The sequence below is a fragment of the Anabrus simplex genome, chromosome 2, assembly GCF_040414725.1.
Source record: "Anabrus simplex isolate iqAnaSimp1 chromosome 2, ASM4041472v1, whole genome shotgun sequence".
Taxonomy (NCBI): Eukaryota; Metazoa; Arthropoda; class Insecta; order Orthoptera; family Tettigoniidae; genus Anabrus; species Anabrus simplex.
Window position 1 is genome coordinate 605,793,158 of NC_090266.1, and position 18,246 is coordinate 605,811,403.

General features: G+C 37.8%; 1 protein-coding gene across 1 annotated transcript in view; it reads left to right on the plus strand.

The window, feature by feature from the left end:
- The window catches only part of LOC136864247 (trafficking protein particle complex subunit 13), a 249,419-nt gene that overhangs the window by 166,063 nt on the left and 65,110 nt on the right, over positions 1-18,246 (plus strand). Inside the window, exon 6 of the mRNA XM_067140988.2 lies at positions 3,652-3,748. Coding sequence (XP_066997089.2) covers positions 3,652-3,748 — 97 coding nt within the window. The remainder of the gene's footprint in view (positions 1-3,651; positions 3,749-18,246) is intronic.

Below are 18,246 nucleotides of genomic sequence, written 5' to 3' on the forward strand. Positions count from 1 at the left end.
CTCCCCTCTCTCTGCCCCTACTTCCCTATCCCCTCCCCATGGTACAGTATGCTAGATTTTAACATGGAGAAGGAAATAACCTGCTCTCCCCTGTCCAATATGAAGGATCCACAACGTTCCACTCGCTCCTCCCGTGCTTTCCCTCCCCTCTCCTTGGAACAGTATGCTATGCCCAAAACTTTCCAGTAGCCTCTCCATGACCACAGTCCTGAAGTAGTGTTTGAAGACAATGGACTAAGCTTCGGCAGTCTGGATAAGTACAGAAGTATTTCATTATGTTAATACAGTAATGGTTGAATACATATAAAATCATTATTTGTTAATACATGTTCATATTATCACGTAACTCTCTCTTATTGGCAAGTAAATGTAAACAATACGCATGATTTAGGTGATTTGATAGAATCTGAGAATGTTCTTGTAGAACAAAACATGTCATTCTTTGTATAATAGTGTGTGTATTTTTTACAGTGTTATAATTTATATTGACATTTTTGTGTGCTTGACAGCCTGGAAAGTTTTTATGTTACAAGCAAATTTTTCATTCTTCAACACACAAACTACTATATTTCTTACTTTTCTTCCACTTGCCACTTTAATAATTAGTTTCAACAATACTCACCCACAGTTTTTTGCTGTCACATACTGCCCAAATTCTTTGTTAAGTTTCTTTGTAACATTTTAGGAGATAGTTTTTCATTGATGTGGATTCGTCTGGAGACTCAAAATTAATGTATATTTTAAGAAATTTCTCAGTCCTGACTATTTATTTTGCCAAGAGGAATGCTGGTGTAAAGAAATGCTCTACATACATCTAAATAACACTGGGGGTATTTGGATGGGCCTACATTTGAAGTAGCTAGTTCATCTACAGTATGTTAGTTGTTGCAAACGCACACACAAAGCAACTGCAATTTGCTTATTTCCAGGCAAATGCTGGGTAACTTCGGAGCATTTTAATGCACTTACTGTTTTACCACATGGTTGACAAAATAATACTTTTCCATCGGTAATGAAAATATTTTAAAATTCCTCTACGTAATGTTGATGACAATATCTTGTACTAGACTTCACTTTTGACATTGTTTTGTAGGTTAATCAAAGATGTGTCAATAAAAAAGAGAATGGCAGCAGACACTGAAAGAAATATTTCTTCTGTCTTAGAAATTCAGAAAAAATCGCACAACGACAGGAATGATATACGGACCCGAACAACTACCCTTATGAGTGACACAATCTCACTATCTTCTGTTGGGGGAATACCTTTCCAGTGCACAGTTCAATCTACAGTATTCCTTATCATCTTATCTCTCCGTGATTGTCTTTCGCCTGTCTTTTGCCGACATCCTATAAACAAAATCTGAGCGGGCTGACAAATACAAGTGAGTTTGAATGCTAGCTAACTCAGTCATGGAGGGTAACAACTTGGGCAGCAACTCAAATCACTGTCTCAAGATAATGACATAGCCAGTGATCAACACGTCTTCTAACTTCCAGAGGGAAGTCCATAAATAGCCCCAGCATTCAGAAGTATGACATTAGATACACTGTTAAAAACAATATTGTAATCGTAAAATGTGAATAACAGCACCATTTTATAATACAGAAGCATTTTAAATTTTATTGAGTAGAAAATATTGCTGATTTATGTGCTTATTATGGGTTTTCTTAAAAATATGTACATAAAAATGTTGTGAAAATACGTGTTTTTATGTGAAATTAGATTCCTATTGTGGGGATGCACAGTGGGAATAATAAACTTTGGAAATTGTATTAAAACATATGCAAAAAAAAGTTATGAAATTACATAAAAATTCGCTCCCTAATCATGCACATCTGAATTGGTGGTTGAATCTCAAGGCAAGAACTTCACTAGAAGAGTGAATTTTTTGTTCTAAAACACTGTACAGATGATCTTCCAAACTGAAAGGGTATGTTTGAAATTTTCTTTATTGGCGAAGATATGTGCCTCTATTCCATGGCCTGTTAATTTGCTTCAGGAATTACATACAACACCCATGTCTTGTCACTGTTGATGATGTGCCTCGAAAAGGCATCGCATTTATAACACACAACTTCATTGAGAAGTGACCATGAAATTTGTTGAAAATACAAGGAAATGATGAATTGTCTGTTTTAGTTGTCTCTTCTACTACATAACCAAATCTTCATTGACCAGAGATCACTGACTGTATTGAGGATCATGATGCAGATTTTCGTATCCTTCATTGAAAGGTCTCACCTGTCTCCATACCATTGAAACCCTCGTGGCATGTTCTCCATACACCTTGCAATGTTTGTCACTATGAATTAGTGAGCAAAATCCAAATTCAACCAGCATGCATACAATCCTGACCACAGTGCTTGCAACAAAGGATATGTGATCAGAACTTGGTTTCTGTGTATTTACCTTCCCCCTAAGATGGGTCAGATGCTGTTTTAGACCTTTTCTTGGATCAGATGTTACCGTTTTCCCTGTTAGTCCAAAAGAGATATTTTATATCCTCCATCTGCTCCTTGTGAAGGGCTGCCTGGCCGAGGCGGTAAAGGTGTGATCTGTTCACCCGGAAGGACGTGGGTTCGATTCACTGTCAGAAGGTTGAAAATTTAAGAAACAAGATTTCCACTTCCAGAGGTGCACATGGCCCTGAGGTTCACTCAGCCTACACAAAAAATGAGTACCAGGTTAATTCCTGGGGGCAAAGGCGGCCAGGCGTAGAGCTGACCACTCTACCCCTTTAAGTGCCAAGGTTACGCATAGTGGAAGCCTTTACTTTCGACCCTTCCCAGGGTCTTCATGGCCTGTACGGAGATGACTTTGCTTTGCTATCTGCTGGCTGTTGTCCATCAACTGGAGAAATGCTTTCTGCAGATTCCAGGTTATTGTATTATGAATATTTTTTAATAATAATAATAATAATAATGTTATTGACTTTACGTCCCACTAACTACTTTTACGGTTTTCGGAGATGCCAAGGTGCCGGAACTTAGTTTTGCAGGAGTTCTTTTATGTGCCAGTAAATCTACCAACACGAGGCTGACGTATTTGAGCACCTTCAAATACCACCGGACTGAGCCAGGACCAACCTGCCAAGTTGGGGTCAGAAGGCCAGCGCCTTAACCGTCTGAGTCACTCAGCCCGGCAATAATAATAATAATCAATCAATCAATATTCTAAAGGCTAATGCCTTGTCGATGCAACCACTCTTTCCTTTCATTGGCTGTTCGTTTCAGTTCCATGTAATTGTCACCGCCTAACCTCTTCTTGATGTCGTCCAAATACTTCATCCTAGGTCTTCCTCTCCCTTTCTTTCCCAGCACTTTCCCTTCAAGTATAATAATAATAATAATATTATATTATATTAGATTATATTATATTATATTATATTATATTATATTATATTATATTATATTATATTATATTATATTATATTGAAATGAGTTCAGCATATCAGTAAATCTACTGGTATGGTTCTCTTGCATGTAAGCACATGTAAATACCAACAATCTGTGTTCGAATTTAATCCTACAACCTCGGCCACAAGAGACCTAACTACATCATACAGCAAGCTGAATTTTCACTAAGGATTGTGCTGTGTTGTATTTTATGTGACTGAGCCACTTTCTAATCAACGTTTTGCTTTCTTGCAGTCTGATGAAGTATATTTGGAGGCCCAAGTTCAGAACATCACATCAGGACCAATTTGTCTGGAAAAAGTTTCATTGGAATCATCTCCTCTTTTTAATGGTAGGAATTATTGTCATTCAAAGCCTAGTGATAGTACCTATTATAAAATAGAGTGAAGTAGGAGAATGAGTCACAGAAATAGAAAAGAAAACTTGAGAAAAAAAGAAACGTAACACACACAAAAGGAAAACTTGTGAAGGTCTTTAAAAAAATAAAATAAATTTCATCATTCAATTCTGTCACCATCATCGTTGTGATGTAAGATATTCATAATTGTGTTTTATTAGTTCTATGGTATTTCAAGTAAAGTAATCTAGGCCCGGGAATTGAGTGCTGAGTAATGTAAAAAAGGTTTCCTGCCATTGTCATGCTATGCCCAGTTATCAACTAAACATATCTTTTTTTTTTTTCTTTTTTCCTTTTTTTTTTTTTTTTTTTTTTTTTTTTTTTTTTTTTTTTTTTTTTTTGCTAGGGGCTTTACGTCGCACCGACACAGATAGGTCTTATGGCGACGATGAGATAGGAAAGGCCTAGGAGTTGGAAGGAAGCGGCCGTAACCTTAATTAAGGTACAGCCCCAGCATTTGCCTGGTGTGAAAACGGGAAACCACGGAAAGCCATCTTCAGGGCTGCCGAAAGTGGGATTTGAACCTACTATCTCCCGGATGCAAGCTCACAGCCGCGCGCCTCTTTGCACACGGCCAACTCGCCCGGTACTAAACATATCGACCATCCTTATGTACACTATTAAAACTAAAAATGTGGGAAATAGCATTTTATAGTAGAAATAGCTCCTAGTTGCATATGTTTTAGCCGTATGTGAAAAAATAATGTAAAAATGTGTTAATGAGCATGATCAAGTGACATAAAGTATTGAAAGTATGCAGCATATGCTCAAGAGATGGTTTGTGGTGCTCTCCTGTGAAGTAATGAATCTGCAGCTTCAGTATAATACATGGCAGCAATCGGTATGTTTTCTACATTGTATTGAGTGACCTACACCAGTCATACTAATATATACTAGTTTTGTTTGCTAATGTTCAAGAATGATACTGAAAGTTATTGGCATTCTCCCTTAAAAAAAAAAAAAAAAAAAAAAAATGACCTTTGGAAAAACTAAGAGATCCATATCATCTTACTGCACATATCAAGATATATTTTTTTCTTGCAAAATCCCAATTTCTATATTTATACTTTCCCTTAGTGTCCTGGTTGTTTGAATATTATTTTAAGTCTTCAGCATGGAAATGATAAACTCCAATTGTCATGAGGTAAACAAACTGGATTGCAGAGTGTCAAGCAGTGCTTTTATGGTGCTGGTTTTTATGGTATTACCATGTGGCAGCTACTGTCAGAACCTAGAAGTTTTTATAATATTCACCATTCTTAAGGAAATGTGTTACAATAGTTGTTTGATATGGTACCCATCTGCAGTTACACATTTCCAACATCTTTTAATAATTACACAGAGAAATTTCTCCAGAGGACAGCTCCTTTCAGCTAACCAATGTTATTCCCGACCATTCTTATCCAGCATGGAATAATATTCTTATTAGACCAATGTATTTTTCACCTTCTTTAAGATGATCGCCCCTTTTTCCGACCAGTGACCACCAATATTAGACTTAAAAGGTTTTGTGTAGCCACTTGAAGACGACCACCTTTGGCGTGCAATGCCAAGCTGCAAACCACTTGTCTAGCATCAATTCTATTTTTTCAGAAATGTTGGAAACTGCCTGAATAAGTACTGGTGGTGACAATCATTTATCGTGCACCATTCTGTAATTCCGTTCATTCATCCTTTCAGCCCCTCGTCTGCTGTATGCAGACTTAAAGCTGCAAGAAAACATCTCTACTGTAAGAGCTTGACCTGCAGATGCTTTGTGTTAAACACTCAGCTTTAGGTCATTGGCCATTGAGTATGAGCATCCTGCTCTTCTCTTGTAAGGTTGTGGGAGTAGAGAATACGCTAGTGTACTTTGTGTTAACATCCTATGAAATGCGCTAGTGACTGTTCTTTCTGTCTTCTAAGTGCTAACAATTCGTCATGTCAAAGAGAAAAATGCATGTTCTTTTTCTAGAAGAGAGAATTTTCGTGATTAAAGAAGGTGAGAAAGGATGATTGCAACGTGATTTAGTGAATCAATTTAATTGTAGGAAAATCTGAATTCAAAGTACAGTTTCACATCGTGACCATTACTTCAGTGGGTGTGAGGAAAATGCAAATAAGGACACACAAAAAAGTCGTTGGTGACCATATAAAGCTGTAAAAGACATTGTGACATTGTGTTCAAGTGGCTTAACTGCACTCATGCCAGGGGATTTCAATAATGGAATACGTAGAGGAAGAATTTTTGAGGTACTGTTCCTGTATGTATTCTGCAGATTACATCTGATATAATCGGTAAATTAATTTCTAAATACTCTGCCATATCGTTCATTAAGGCAGTCGTAATTAATTACAGCACATTGCTATGCACATTGTACTCAATGGACGGATGGACGGATCTGCATTTAGGGCAGTCGCCCAGGTGGCAGGTTGCCTAGCAGTTGTTTACCCAATATTTTCTTGAATAATTCAAAAGAATATGGAAATTCATTGAACATCTTCCTTGGTAAATTACTTCAATCCCTATCTCCTCTTCCTACAAACAAATTTTTGCCCCAATTTGCCCTCTTCAATTGCTATCAAAGGGTGGAGAAAGGTCCACCTATTCAGTACCATTAGATTAATATTATATTTGATATTATTGGTACTAGTTTCGACCTTGCTACATTAGGTCATCTTCAGCCATGATCAAATTGGAAACACATGCATATACAGTATATAACCACCAATAAAAAATTTCAAATTGGTATGTCTGAAGTAAAGTCTTAATCTAAAACAGTGATGAAGTGTCAGACTACACACTTAAAATTGGAATTAAAATAACACATTGAAACTGCTGTGAATAGTGTTGTTGGAATAAGCATAACAAGGTACTTATTAAGATGATTTTTAAGAAGATAAATATACTTTGTAATTTCACCTAAGTATTATGACATAGCTGAAGGTGTTCCCCATGGAACAAAACATGTACTATAAATGAATAAGTAATTTGCTTAAAGCAAATATAAGTATCAAAGAGGTGGTTATTTACTGTAACTGATTCAATGTACATACCTCTTAGTCGAGCAGCTCATCTCCTTGCTCCCAAGTCTTCCCACCCCAAACTGTGCAACATTTTCATAATGCTACTCTTTTGCCTAAAATCACCCCGTACATTACGACCTCCTTTTCTTTGATTTTTTTTTTCCCGAGTAATCCTAGCGAGGGAATCATACAGTGGAACCATACTCTAATTGTGTGAAGTATTCATAATAATTTTATAATTACTATACAAATCTCCCATAATCTCGGAAGCCATAGATCCGGGAGAGGGCCTTGTTCATTGTAATCTTAATTTTCGATACATCCAGTTTACAAAACTGAATGTTCTGTAGCATAAACATGCAGTAAAATCACAAATAAATAATGTGTCCGGAAAATACCATGACTCAAAATCAAACATTTGTGATTTAGAAATTGAACAGAGAAAGAATGGCTAAAAGGAGTGTTAGACATATTATTGTAAGAAATGAAACTTCTCGGACATGCTATTGACGTTCATCAGATACCCCGGAAAAATGACTTCTCAAAGAGGTCACCACAGTAGTCATCCTCAGTCCCTCCATATCATGTCCGACTCCTGAAATGAATATTAGTATAGACTATCAAAGGAAAAACAAAACACATTCAGACTAATAGAACTATGACAATAAACTAATTATATGCTATAACTGTAATCTACTTGCCTGACAGCTCTTAGACTTCAATGGAGTTATAATGTCTCGGTTGCTTTAGGCACAATTCTGGTACTAACCAGCATTTATCACTTCTTTTCCTTCCACCAGTTTAGTACTCCACATTCCCCTAATAATGATGAATAATTTTGCGAATCTTCCCGGGTGCATCCACTCTCTGTTTAATAACTTTACAATCGTGTACAGCTGATTTCTGTTATCGATTTTTCTCATATCCTCCTCGTCTATAAATTTCCCTCTTATTCCCCTTGTTTCTAAACAATCTTTTATAAGGGGTGCTCATCCCATTTCATCAGAACATAGTAAACATTCATTTTCATCTCTGTTTTTTCTGTATGCTTTATTTTTGTGTACCCCCGTTAACCACCATATTATGCCCCTCATTTTCCTATTTGTTATAACATCTGTATTTATCCTCATTCCCCCAATGACATTACGAAATTCCTCTAACGACTTCTAATTTTTATACTGTGAAGCAATTAATTGCTTTTCAATATCCTTAACCCTTAGATTTTTTTTTTTAGCTGCTCTATTTCCAATAATATCTCATTCCTACTGTTTCCAAAATGTTCGGTACCCCCATCCACCCAGTATCCTTGGTTCTGATATTTCATTTGGTGTTGGTAGGCTATCTGTAACACTTTATCACCTGATCCCAACTTCAGTCTCAACCAGTACTTGATTATCTTTTTAATAATATCTGCATGCAGACTTACATCATTGCACATTGTTCTCACTCCACAATTAGCTGTACAACTGGGTAGTCCCATAATTATTTCAGCAAATCTACTTGTAATTGCATCAAGTGTATAAACTTTCTCTTCAAATCTCCAGATCTCCACTCCGTACAACACCCTAGATTTACACTCTGTAATCAGCTGACAGTGCAATCATACCCTTTAGCTCTTTTAATTTGTTCTGCCTATTTTCCATTTCCACTTAATAATCATCTTCTTCATCATCATCATTGTACAGTTCCAGTTTCCCAGGTACTGTTGGCGAGCCTCTTCTATTCTGTCTTATTGAGATACGTTCTCTCGTTAATGATGTCCTCCAGTGTCCTTCACCGATCTGCAGTGTCCATCTTTACGATGTCCATCCAGTGGGCTCTTGGTCTTCCCATATGCCTCTCCAAGTTAACATATGCTGTCCTTGTTGGCTCCGTCCTCATTACATGTCCACATGATCACTCTGAACAATAGTTTCATATTGCCTCTGCTGTGTTCCTGACCCGATTAACAATAATGTATCAATCCCAGCTTCCTTCCTAACTACATCATTCCTTAACTTGTCCAGTTTGGATTTTTGAACTGTGGACCTAAGGAACTTCATCTCGGATGCCTGCAACTTACCAAGAAACCACCACCACTCTCTCTCTCTCACGCTAATCCTAATAATTTTAATCAAAATAACAGAAGAATTTCCAAATCTTCTTTCATTTCTGAGTACATAAATTTCATTGCCCTGGCATACAGCATGACATTCAACAATAACAGGCAACCTTGATGAGTCTTTCTTAGTGAGGGTGCAGGTTTCAATACCATAGGTTAAGACTGGTAAGAAGTACTGATTGAACATCACCAGCTTTAATTTTGTTGGTACCTTGGGATCCCAGAGGAGTTTTCATACTTGTTGGTAAAAGTATCTTTTGTTCTTCCAGTTCTTTCTGCCACTCTGATGACCCTTGTCCAATGAACAGTTCAAGAGAAGGGGGGCAAGTCCGTCTCCCTATCTAACTCCTGTTTTTATTTCAAAACTTTCCAAAAGTGTTCCTCTGAACTTGACTCATGATCATGTATTACTCAGGGTCTTTTGGATAAGGCTGTGGGTCTTCTGGTCCAGGCCCATTTCCTGCAAAATTCTCATGAGTGTAGTTCTGTGTACTGAGTCATATGCTTTTGTAAAGTCAACAAAGGTGACTACATAATTCTTGCCTGCTAGTTCAATTTGCATTAGTACTGACTTCAAGTTGAGGATCTGTTCAGCACAAGAACGTCCTTTTCTGAAACCACCTTGGTAATTCTTGCCTGCTAGTTCAATTTGCATTAGTACTGACTTCAAGTTGAGGATCTGTTCAGCACAAGAACGTCCTTTTCTGAAACCACCTTGGTATTCCCCCATTTGTAGATCCAAATGAGGTTTGGCTCTGTTCAATAAGGCCTTAGGTAATATCTTGTAGGTAACTGCTATCAATGAGATCCCTCTATAGTTGTTCATGTCAGCCAAGTCGCCCTTCTTGTGTAAGGGGTGGATCAAAGCACATGTCCAGTTATCTGGTGGCCTCTCAGTATCCCAGATGTTCCATAGGATCTCTGTCAACTTGCTGATTGATTTGTCCCCGGCTTGTTTCCATAATTCAGCAGCTATTGCGTCTTCTCCCAGTGCTTTGTTATTTTTCAGAGATTAGATGATGTTTGTTACTTATTCTTCTTCTGTTGGAGGAAGAGAGTTTGGTTGTTTGTGTCTGTCTTGATAGACAAAGTAAGTCTTAGGGGACTCACAGTTGAGTCGATTCTCAAAGTATTTGGCCAATAAGTGACAGTTGTCTTCGTCATTATAGGCTAAGTTCCCATCTGGTCCCCTGAAGTGTAGGCTGGGTGGGGTATAGTGCTTGAGGTTTCATTTGAAGGTCTTGTAGAATTTTCTGGAGTTGTTTTTCTTAAAGTCTTCATCTACTTGCATTAATTGGACCTGGGTGTACTAACTTGTCATGATTCTGGCAGTTAGTCGACTCCGCTCTATGAACTTATCCCTATTTGCTTGAGACTTTTGTGAGTTCCATCATAGCCAAGCTGTGCAATCTCTTGGTCGCAGATACTGGTCCACCAGGTGCGTTTCTTCTTTTTCATTAACCGGGCGACTTCTGTGGCAACTTTGACTAAGTTGTCCCATAGTTGGTCCCAGTTGTAACTCTTGTATTCTAGCGCTTGCATTTTCTCTGTAATCATGTTGCTTGATTTCAGTTTCTCCAGGTCATACTTAGTGAGTTCGGGTGTTCACGCTCTTCTTGCGTTTCTGGGTAAGAACGAAAATTTTATTTTGGAGAGGTAGTGGCCTGAGTCTAGATTCGCCCCTCTTAGTACCCTGATGTTTTGTATTTCTCTGCAGGACTTCCTTGAAATGGCCACATGGTCTATTTGAAATTCTCCAAGGAGTTTGTTTGGTTAAATCCATGTCTTCTGCTTTCTTGGTGGACGTTTGAAAGCCATTGATTTCATTAATAGATGAAAGGTCTTACAGAGTCCAACAAGTCATTCTTCATTTCTGTTGGTCCGCATGTGAGCTGGGTATTCCCTTTATACTTCCACTCCTTTCCTAGCTGAGCATTAAAATCACCCAATAAGATGATTGTATGGCGTTCTGGAACCTTGTTAATCGCATCTTCGAGTTCTTCCCAAAACTTGTCCGTACCTTCAGGATTCCACTTGTTGTCCTGGTTAATGAGTGCATGTACATTCACAACTGTGTAGACCTTATTGGTGCACCGAAATGTTAGTAGAGATACTCTGCTATTGGGCGAATGGAAGTTGATAACTGAATCCAGTATTTTATGGCTGACAATGAAGCCAGTCCCAAAATGACAGATGTTCTTAACCTTCCTACGCCTCACTTTTCCCTTGAAGATCCGGTATCCCTGAGATTTGAATACATATTCATCAGAATATCTGATTTCTTGTACTGCCATGATCAGAATCTGGTGTTGTGTCAAAGTGTCTGTTAGATGTTTCAGTTTACCTATCTTGATTAGGGAGTTGACATTCAACGTGGCAAAGTAGGTAGGTTTTTTATGCCGTATCTTGTTGCAAGAGGTGTCAGGATGCTCCGACTCATCCGTGTAGCATGTCGGTGTGGGCTCCCCAGAATCCGAAAGCCCATGAATGTCGCTGAATGTGACGGTGGATTGGGTACCACCTGGGGTGATCATTTCCGTATGTTTGTCCTCCATGCTTTAGTTGAAAACTGTGTTCTCCACTGTGGTTCTTCCGCCTTTCTTGCCGTTGAGATGGTACTAAACATGTTCCTCCTCCTTAGAAGCCATTGACCAGTTGTACTCGTATTAATCCCCAAGTACAGGGCAGCCTTTTCTGCCATCACCACCATACCGAAGTCTATCTTCTCTGCTGTTGATGTCGTTGGGGTCTTCACACATCACCCTGTGTTAGGGCCCCCCATATTTATGACCCCTGGAGAGAGGGTGTCCCAGTATTGTAAAGCCCCCAGGAGTTGGGCTGCCTGTTGGTCAGCGGGTTCATTTCCGAGGTATTTTCACCAGCCCACATTGCTGTGGGCCCCCTATCTGCCACCTGGGGACGCGCCCTCTAGAGGTAAACAGGCTCCCCTTAGGGATGATGATGATGATTATTATTATTATTATTATTATTATTATTATTATTATTATTATTATTATTATTATTATTATTATTATTTCCTATAAGGCCTGCTAAGGACCACGTGCCAATTTCAATTAATTTCTTCATACTTTGTTGTTTTTTCTTCCGTTCCTTCCAATTTTCTTTCATCCTTTCACTATGCTGTTTCTCTCTGTCCTCGGACCACTTCGCACTAGGCTTCTTGTTCAGTCTTCCTTGGAATTCTTCCATACTTACTACACACTTTCTGAAAATCTCTCTGTGCATAGTTTCTTCTTCTCTTATATTATTTCTTTCTAAATCTTTCTTTACTTCTTGAATCCAGCTGGTTGTTGGCTTTTTGTCCCAAAGGTACTTAGAAATTCTTTTTGTTAATCTGGAATCATCCATTCTGTAAATATGTCCGAGAAATTGCAGTCTCCTTTTTCTTATGGTTTCTGTTATGTTTCCTATGTTCCTGTATATTTCATCCTTAGCTCTTAATTTCCATACTTCTGTTGTTTTCACAGGGCCTAAGATTTTTCTCATGATTCTCCTTTCTAGTACCTCAAGTTTATCTAATCTATAGTTTAGTACGAGGCATTCACTTGCATATAGGCATTCCGGTTTCACCACTGTAGTGTAGGGCCTTATTTTAAGATTTTTAGATAGACACTTTTTGTTATAAAAATTATTTGTGATACCATATGCTCTTTCCATCTTGTATACCCCTTATTCTACTGCAGATTTGTCTAAACCCTTTTCTTGAATTATTTCTCCCAGATATTTAAATTTTGTTACTCTTTCGACTGGACCAATATCTGTTGCCATAAATTTTGGAGCATCCTTGATGTTTGTAATAAATTTTGTTTTCTACAGAGATTCTCAAACCAGTCTTGTTGGCTATTTCTTCCAAGAGATTGATTTGTGTTGTTGCTCTTGTTAGGTTTTCTGACAATATAGCAAAGTCGTCCACAAATGCTAGGCAATTTATTTCTATGCCTTTGTTTTTTCTCCCCAAAGTTACCGGCAAAATGTTATGTTCTTTAAGCTTTACATTCCAAATTCGTACAATTTTCTCTACAACACAGTTGAATACAAGTGGGTGACAAACAATCCCCTTGCCGTACCCCTGTATTTTCTTTATAGGTTTTGATATGTCACCCATAAATTTCACCTTTGAAATTGTGTCAGTAAGTGTTTCACGTATTAGGTTTGCCAATTTAGTTTTCACTCCAAATTCAAAAATTATTATTATAATATTTTAATTCAATAATTATAATTTATTGTAGTGTGTGTATTTAAATCGTGCTCTGAACTTTGCCATATCATACCTAAATAATTGTACTGCCATTTGATCTGTAAGGCACAAGTTACATTTGCATGCAACAAACAAATATATTGGAAGTTTCAAGGTTTTTTGCAAAAAATGCCTGTATAAGAGTTTTGTCAAATCATGTGTCTGGCCTTGCACAACTTTGTATGTACAGTAGATCTGGCATCAGTGTGCCCCATTTAACATGTACTATGTTTTAAGTTAGAGACACGCTAAATCTGTTCATTTTCAGACCCATTCGTACTTCATTATACCACATTGGGTGACTCTCTCATCTAATGTTTTAGCAGGCATCTGTTTTAAAGTATATCTTATGAATGTAAATTCTATTCATATTTTGTAATTTCAATACATTAAATTCTAAGCCAGTTTTATTTCTATGCACCGGGCAAGTTGGCCGTGTGCTTTGGGGGTACGCAGCTGTGAGCTTGCATCTAGGAAATAGTGGGTTCGAACCCCACTGTTGGCAGACCTGAAGATGGTTTTCCATGGTCTCCAATTTTCACACCACTCAAATGCTGGGGCTGTAGCTTCATTAAGGCCACGGCCGCTTCCTTCCCACTCGTGGGCCTTTCCTATCTCATTGTTGCCGTAGGACCTACTGTATCTGTGTCGATGTGACATAAAGAAAATTGTGTTTCTATGCAGCTGAAGATAACCTAATGACGCTAAACATGTACTGTTACTTTTAATCTGATGTTTTTGCAATCTTTAATTGGAATAAATTTGAATGTATTGACTAGATGGAACAAGTATACTAATTTTTTAATTTATATAATAGACCATAGTGATGATGACATTCTATGGAAGGATATTCAGAACAGTGGTAGTGATTTAGTTGCCTCCAGTGAAGGTGATTAGGGAACTGGGTAGAGTTTTCATGATGTATGTGTGTGTTATTTTTTTCAGTTAAATTTTTAATTCATTATTCATTTAAGTTTCATAAAAATTACATTCTCTGAAAGAATGTTCAGATCAGTTGTAGTGATTCAGATGCCTTCAGTGACAGCTCCAATGAATGTGATTTGAAAATTATGTAGTATTTACATCATATTAGCATGTGTTTATTTGTTTCTCAAATTAAAATTGTAATTCAGATAAATAACATTATTATTTCATAAAGATGAGTCTGTGAAAGGATGTTCAGATCAGTGGCAATGATTCAGATGCCTCTAATGAAAATTATTAAGGAAGTAGGTAGAATTTACATGATGTGTGTGTGTGTTTTCTCAAATTAAATTTAAATTCATTATGATTTCACGAAGCACATTTTTTAAGCCTGATAAAAAATTTTGAAGGAAAAAGTGAAGGTCATTTTGGAATTGGAGATATATGGTAATGAAACATTTTCATGTCAGAAAATGTGCAGTAAAGACTATCAAAAAGGTTGCTGTCAATGTCACCAGATGTGGAGGAAGTTAATCATGGCTTGTTATAGTCTTCATGTAAGACAGTGTGATGTATGGTGCAGAGTGGGAAAGCCTCTCTCATACAGCCATTCACGGGGTTACCAAAGTTTTGAACTTGCATCCATTTAAAGATGTAGACACTACTGCTTTTGGATTAGTAATTCCACCATAACATCCGGTGTCATTACTGGCAGCCTCCTTATCCTCTTCTTTTTGTCATTGCCAGTGGAAATACTCCTATGTGGCTGAATGTGAATTTTACTGGAGACTATAAAGCAGTTTTAAAAAAAAAATCCCATGTGTAATTAAACCCTCTAAATACTGTTTAAAAAAATCTGCTCACACATGGGAAGTCTTAAAATTTTGTATTTCACACTTTAAAAGTTCTCAGACATGTAAGAGCTTTTGCTCAATGATGTATGGGAAGTAGACCTTCCATTTGGTCCTAAAAATCTTGTTTTTACCCCCAGAGTCTGATAGGAGATTTTTCACATGCAAAAATGGTGTTAATCTTTGTCACACATTTTATGCTCATAAATGTTATACGTTTCGTCAATAACAAGTCTTACATGGTATTGGTTCTAAACCTATTCATGGGCAAAGCTTGGTACCATTGTAGGTTTAGTAGAGTCCCAGACAACAATATTGGACTCCTAAATGTAAATATATTGTATTTCACAGGCTTGGTGTGGTTTCATGGATTCTCAAAATAATCACCTGTGGTTTCCTGTATTTCTGTATGCAATACATTGGGTTCTGCTCTACTTGCAGAAAGTAGGTGCATGATGTACCATTTCCAGTCAGAGGATTATGTTACCACTGTTATGTGGCTCTTTGAACTTACATTATTATTGGTTCTGTAGCATAACAAGGTGCTGCATTTTGATCAAAACTAGGGAAATGCTCATTGGCTTCTCTCAGAATCAACTCCTCATGGTGGGAGTGGATCTTCAACACCAAGACAACTGTTACAGACTGGAGTATTTACAAAAGAATACCGGTAATATTGATTGAGCATCATTGCCATTATCTAGTTTTGTGTGTCCTGCTCTTTCAACAGCTCCTGTAACCAATATGTGTTACAGTAAATATACATATGGATATATAATATGTAATTGCACAATTACATTGAAAATATATTCTTTACCTAGGTATATGTGTTTACATTTTAAGTGTGGAAACCTTTAAAATAACCTGTAGTAGAAATCTGAACTGTTGTTTCAACACCGTGCTATAATTTGAATAAAATAATGGAAATGCTCTGGGTTTCTTCCAGAATAAAAAGAATTTTCTTTCCTTTCCCAAAATGATAGATAATGCTCAAGCATTCTCTCCTCCCACATTTTAAAATATAAAAACAGTCATGAAACTCAGCAAACAAAACAAAAATTATTCTCTTGCAAACTTTTTGAAATATTTGACATTATTACTTTACTTTTTCCTGTGGATGCTCCATGGCTCAGGCAGCAGCACGCCAGCCTCTCACTGCTGGATACCATGGTTCAAACCCCGGTCACTCCATGTGAGATTTGTGGTGGACAAAGCGGAGGCGGGACAGGATTTTTCTCCGGGTACTCCGGTTTTCCCTGTCATCTTTCATTCCAGCAACACACTCCACAATCATTTCATTTCATCTGTCAGTCACTAGTCATTGCCCCAGAGAAGTGCAACAGGCCTCGGCAGCTGGCATAATTCCTATCCTCGCCGGAAGTCATTGACTGGAAAACAGGTTGTAGGTTTTCATTCATTCATTCACTTTACTTTTTCCTATTTTATTATTATTATTATTATTATTATTATTATTATTATTATTATTATTATTATTATTATTATTATTATTATTATTATTATAATATATAATTTGCTGGGGCCATCAAGGACCATGTTAAGTCTTGTTGCATTTGACACTGAACTTGGCCTTCTTTAGAGCCCAAATTTCGGCCTTCTTTAGAGCCCAAATTTCCCTCATTGTTTGTGAGTGGGCCTGCTTACGCTCCTCTGTCCAAGGGGCACCGTGTCTTCTCTTCGGTTGCTCGTCTCGGTTTAGCCCGTTCGTCAATATTTTCTTGCGGAAGAGATCTCTGTTAAGGGCGTCCTCAGCTGAGATATGTAGCATTTGCAGGTCTTCTTTGGTATTTCTAAACCAGGGAATTGTGGTTTTGGGGTTTGAATCAAAAAAGTGAAAGATTTCTTTAGTTAACTTTCTTCCGTCCTTTCTTTTCAGATGACCGTAAAATCGTGCCCATCCTTTTCTGATTGTGTCGGTAATTTTCTCTATTTTACTGTAGACTTCCTTGTTGGATCTCTTTTGATGGATTCCATTTCTGTACTTTGATCCCAAGATTCCTCTCACAATTTTGCGTTCTCTTTTCTCCAGTTCTTCAAGGAGTCCTTTGTTGGCATTTAGAGACAGGGTTTCGGCTGCATATAGAACTACTGGCTTCAGAACTGTTTCATAGTGACGTATCTTGGTGTTTTGGGAAAGGCATTTTTTGTTGTAGATTGTGCGGGATGTTCGGTAGGCTATTTCCAGTTTGCGTGCTCGCTCCTGAAGTGCTTCTTTGTCCAGTCCATTTTTCATGATGATCTCACCCAGGTATTTGAATTTGTCTACTTGGATGATATCCCCGTATTTTGTATGGAGTTTTGGTGGAGCCTCTTTGATGTTAGTCATTACTTCTGTTTTCTCAAACGATATCTGCAAAGCAGTTTGTTCGTCAAATTTCCTTTAAAATTTCAACTTGAGCTCTAGCGGTTTCTGTGTCGTTTGAGAGAACAGCAATATCATCGGCAAATGCTAAGCAGTCTGTTGCGATCCCCTTGGATTTGGTTCCTATTCTCAATGGACTGTAGTTGGTTTCCTGTAATGTCACCTGCTAGGTTCTGATGATCTTTTCAAGAACACAGTTGAAGAGTATCGGGGATAGCCCATCACCTTGTCGGACTCCTGTTTTGATGTTAAAGGAATGCTAGAGACATCCGTGGAACTTCACCTTGGATTTTGTATCGGTCAGGGTGGCTCTAATTAATGCCAGCAGTTTCAAATCAACTCCAAATACATTTAAGATGTTTAGCAGGACTTCCTGGTCAATGGAGTCGTACGCTTTCTTAAAGTCCATAAAGACAGGCACATACTGCTTGGACCTTAGTGTACAATATCTGATGGTCATTTTGAGATTTTGGATCTGTTCAGCTGTTGAGCGACCTTTTCTGTACCCTCCTTGGTATTCACCTATTTGATATTCGACTTGTGTTTCCAAACGCTCCAGGATGGCAAGTGATAGAATTTTGTAAGTCACGGGTAGCAAAGATATTCCTCTGTAGTTGTTGATGTTCTTCATGCTGCCTTTTTTGTGTAATGGATGGATCAAAGCTATTTTCCAATCTTCGGGTAGGGTCTCCTTGTTCCAAATTTCTTCTATTTGCTTTTGCAAGATATCAAGTGATTCTTCTGGGGCATATTTCCATAGTTCTGCTACTACTGAGTCTTCCCCCGGCACTTTGTTATTTTTGAGACGGGCAATGTGACGCTTGATTTCATCTCTGTCGGGTGGTCTGGAATCTGGGTACCTGAGTAAGGGTTCCTTGGTCTTAATGGCGCTTTGCGGTTTAGAGCAATTAA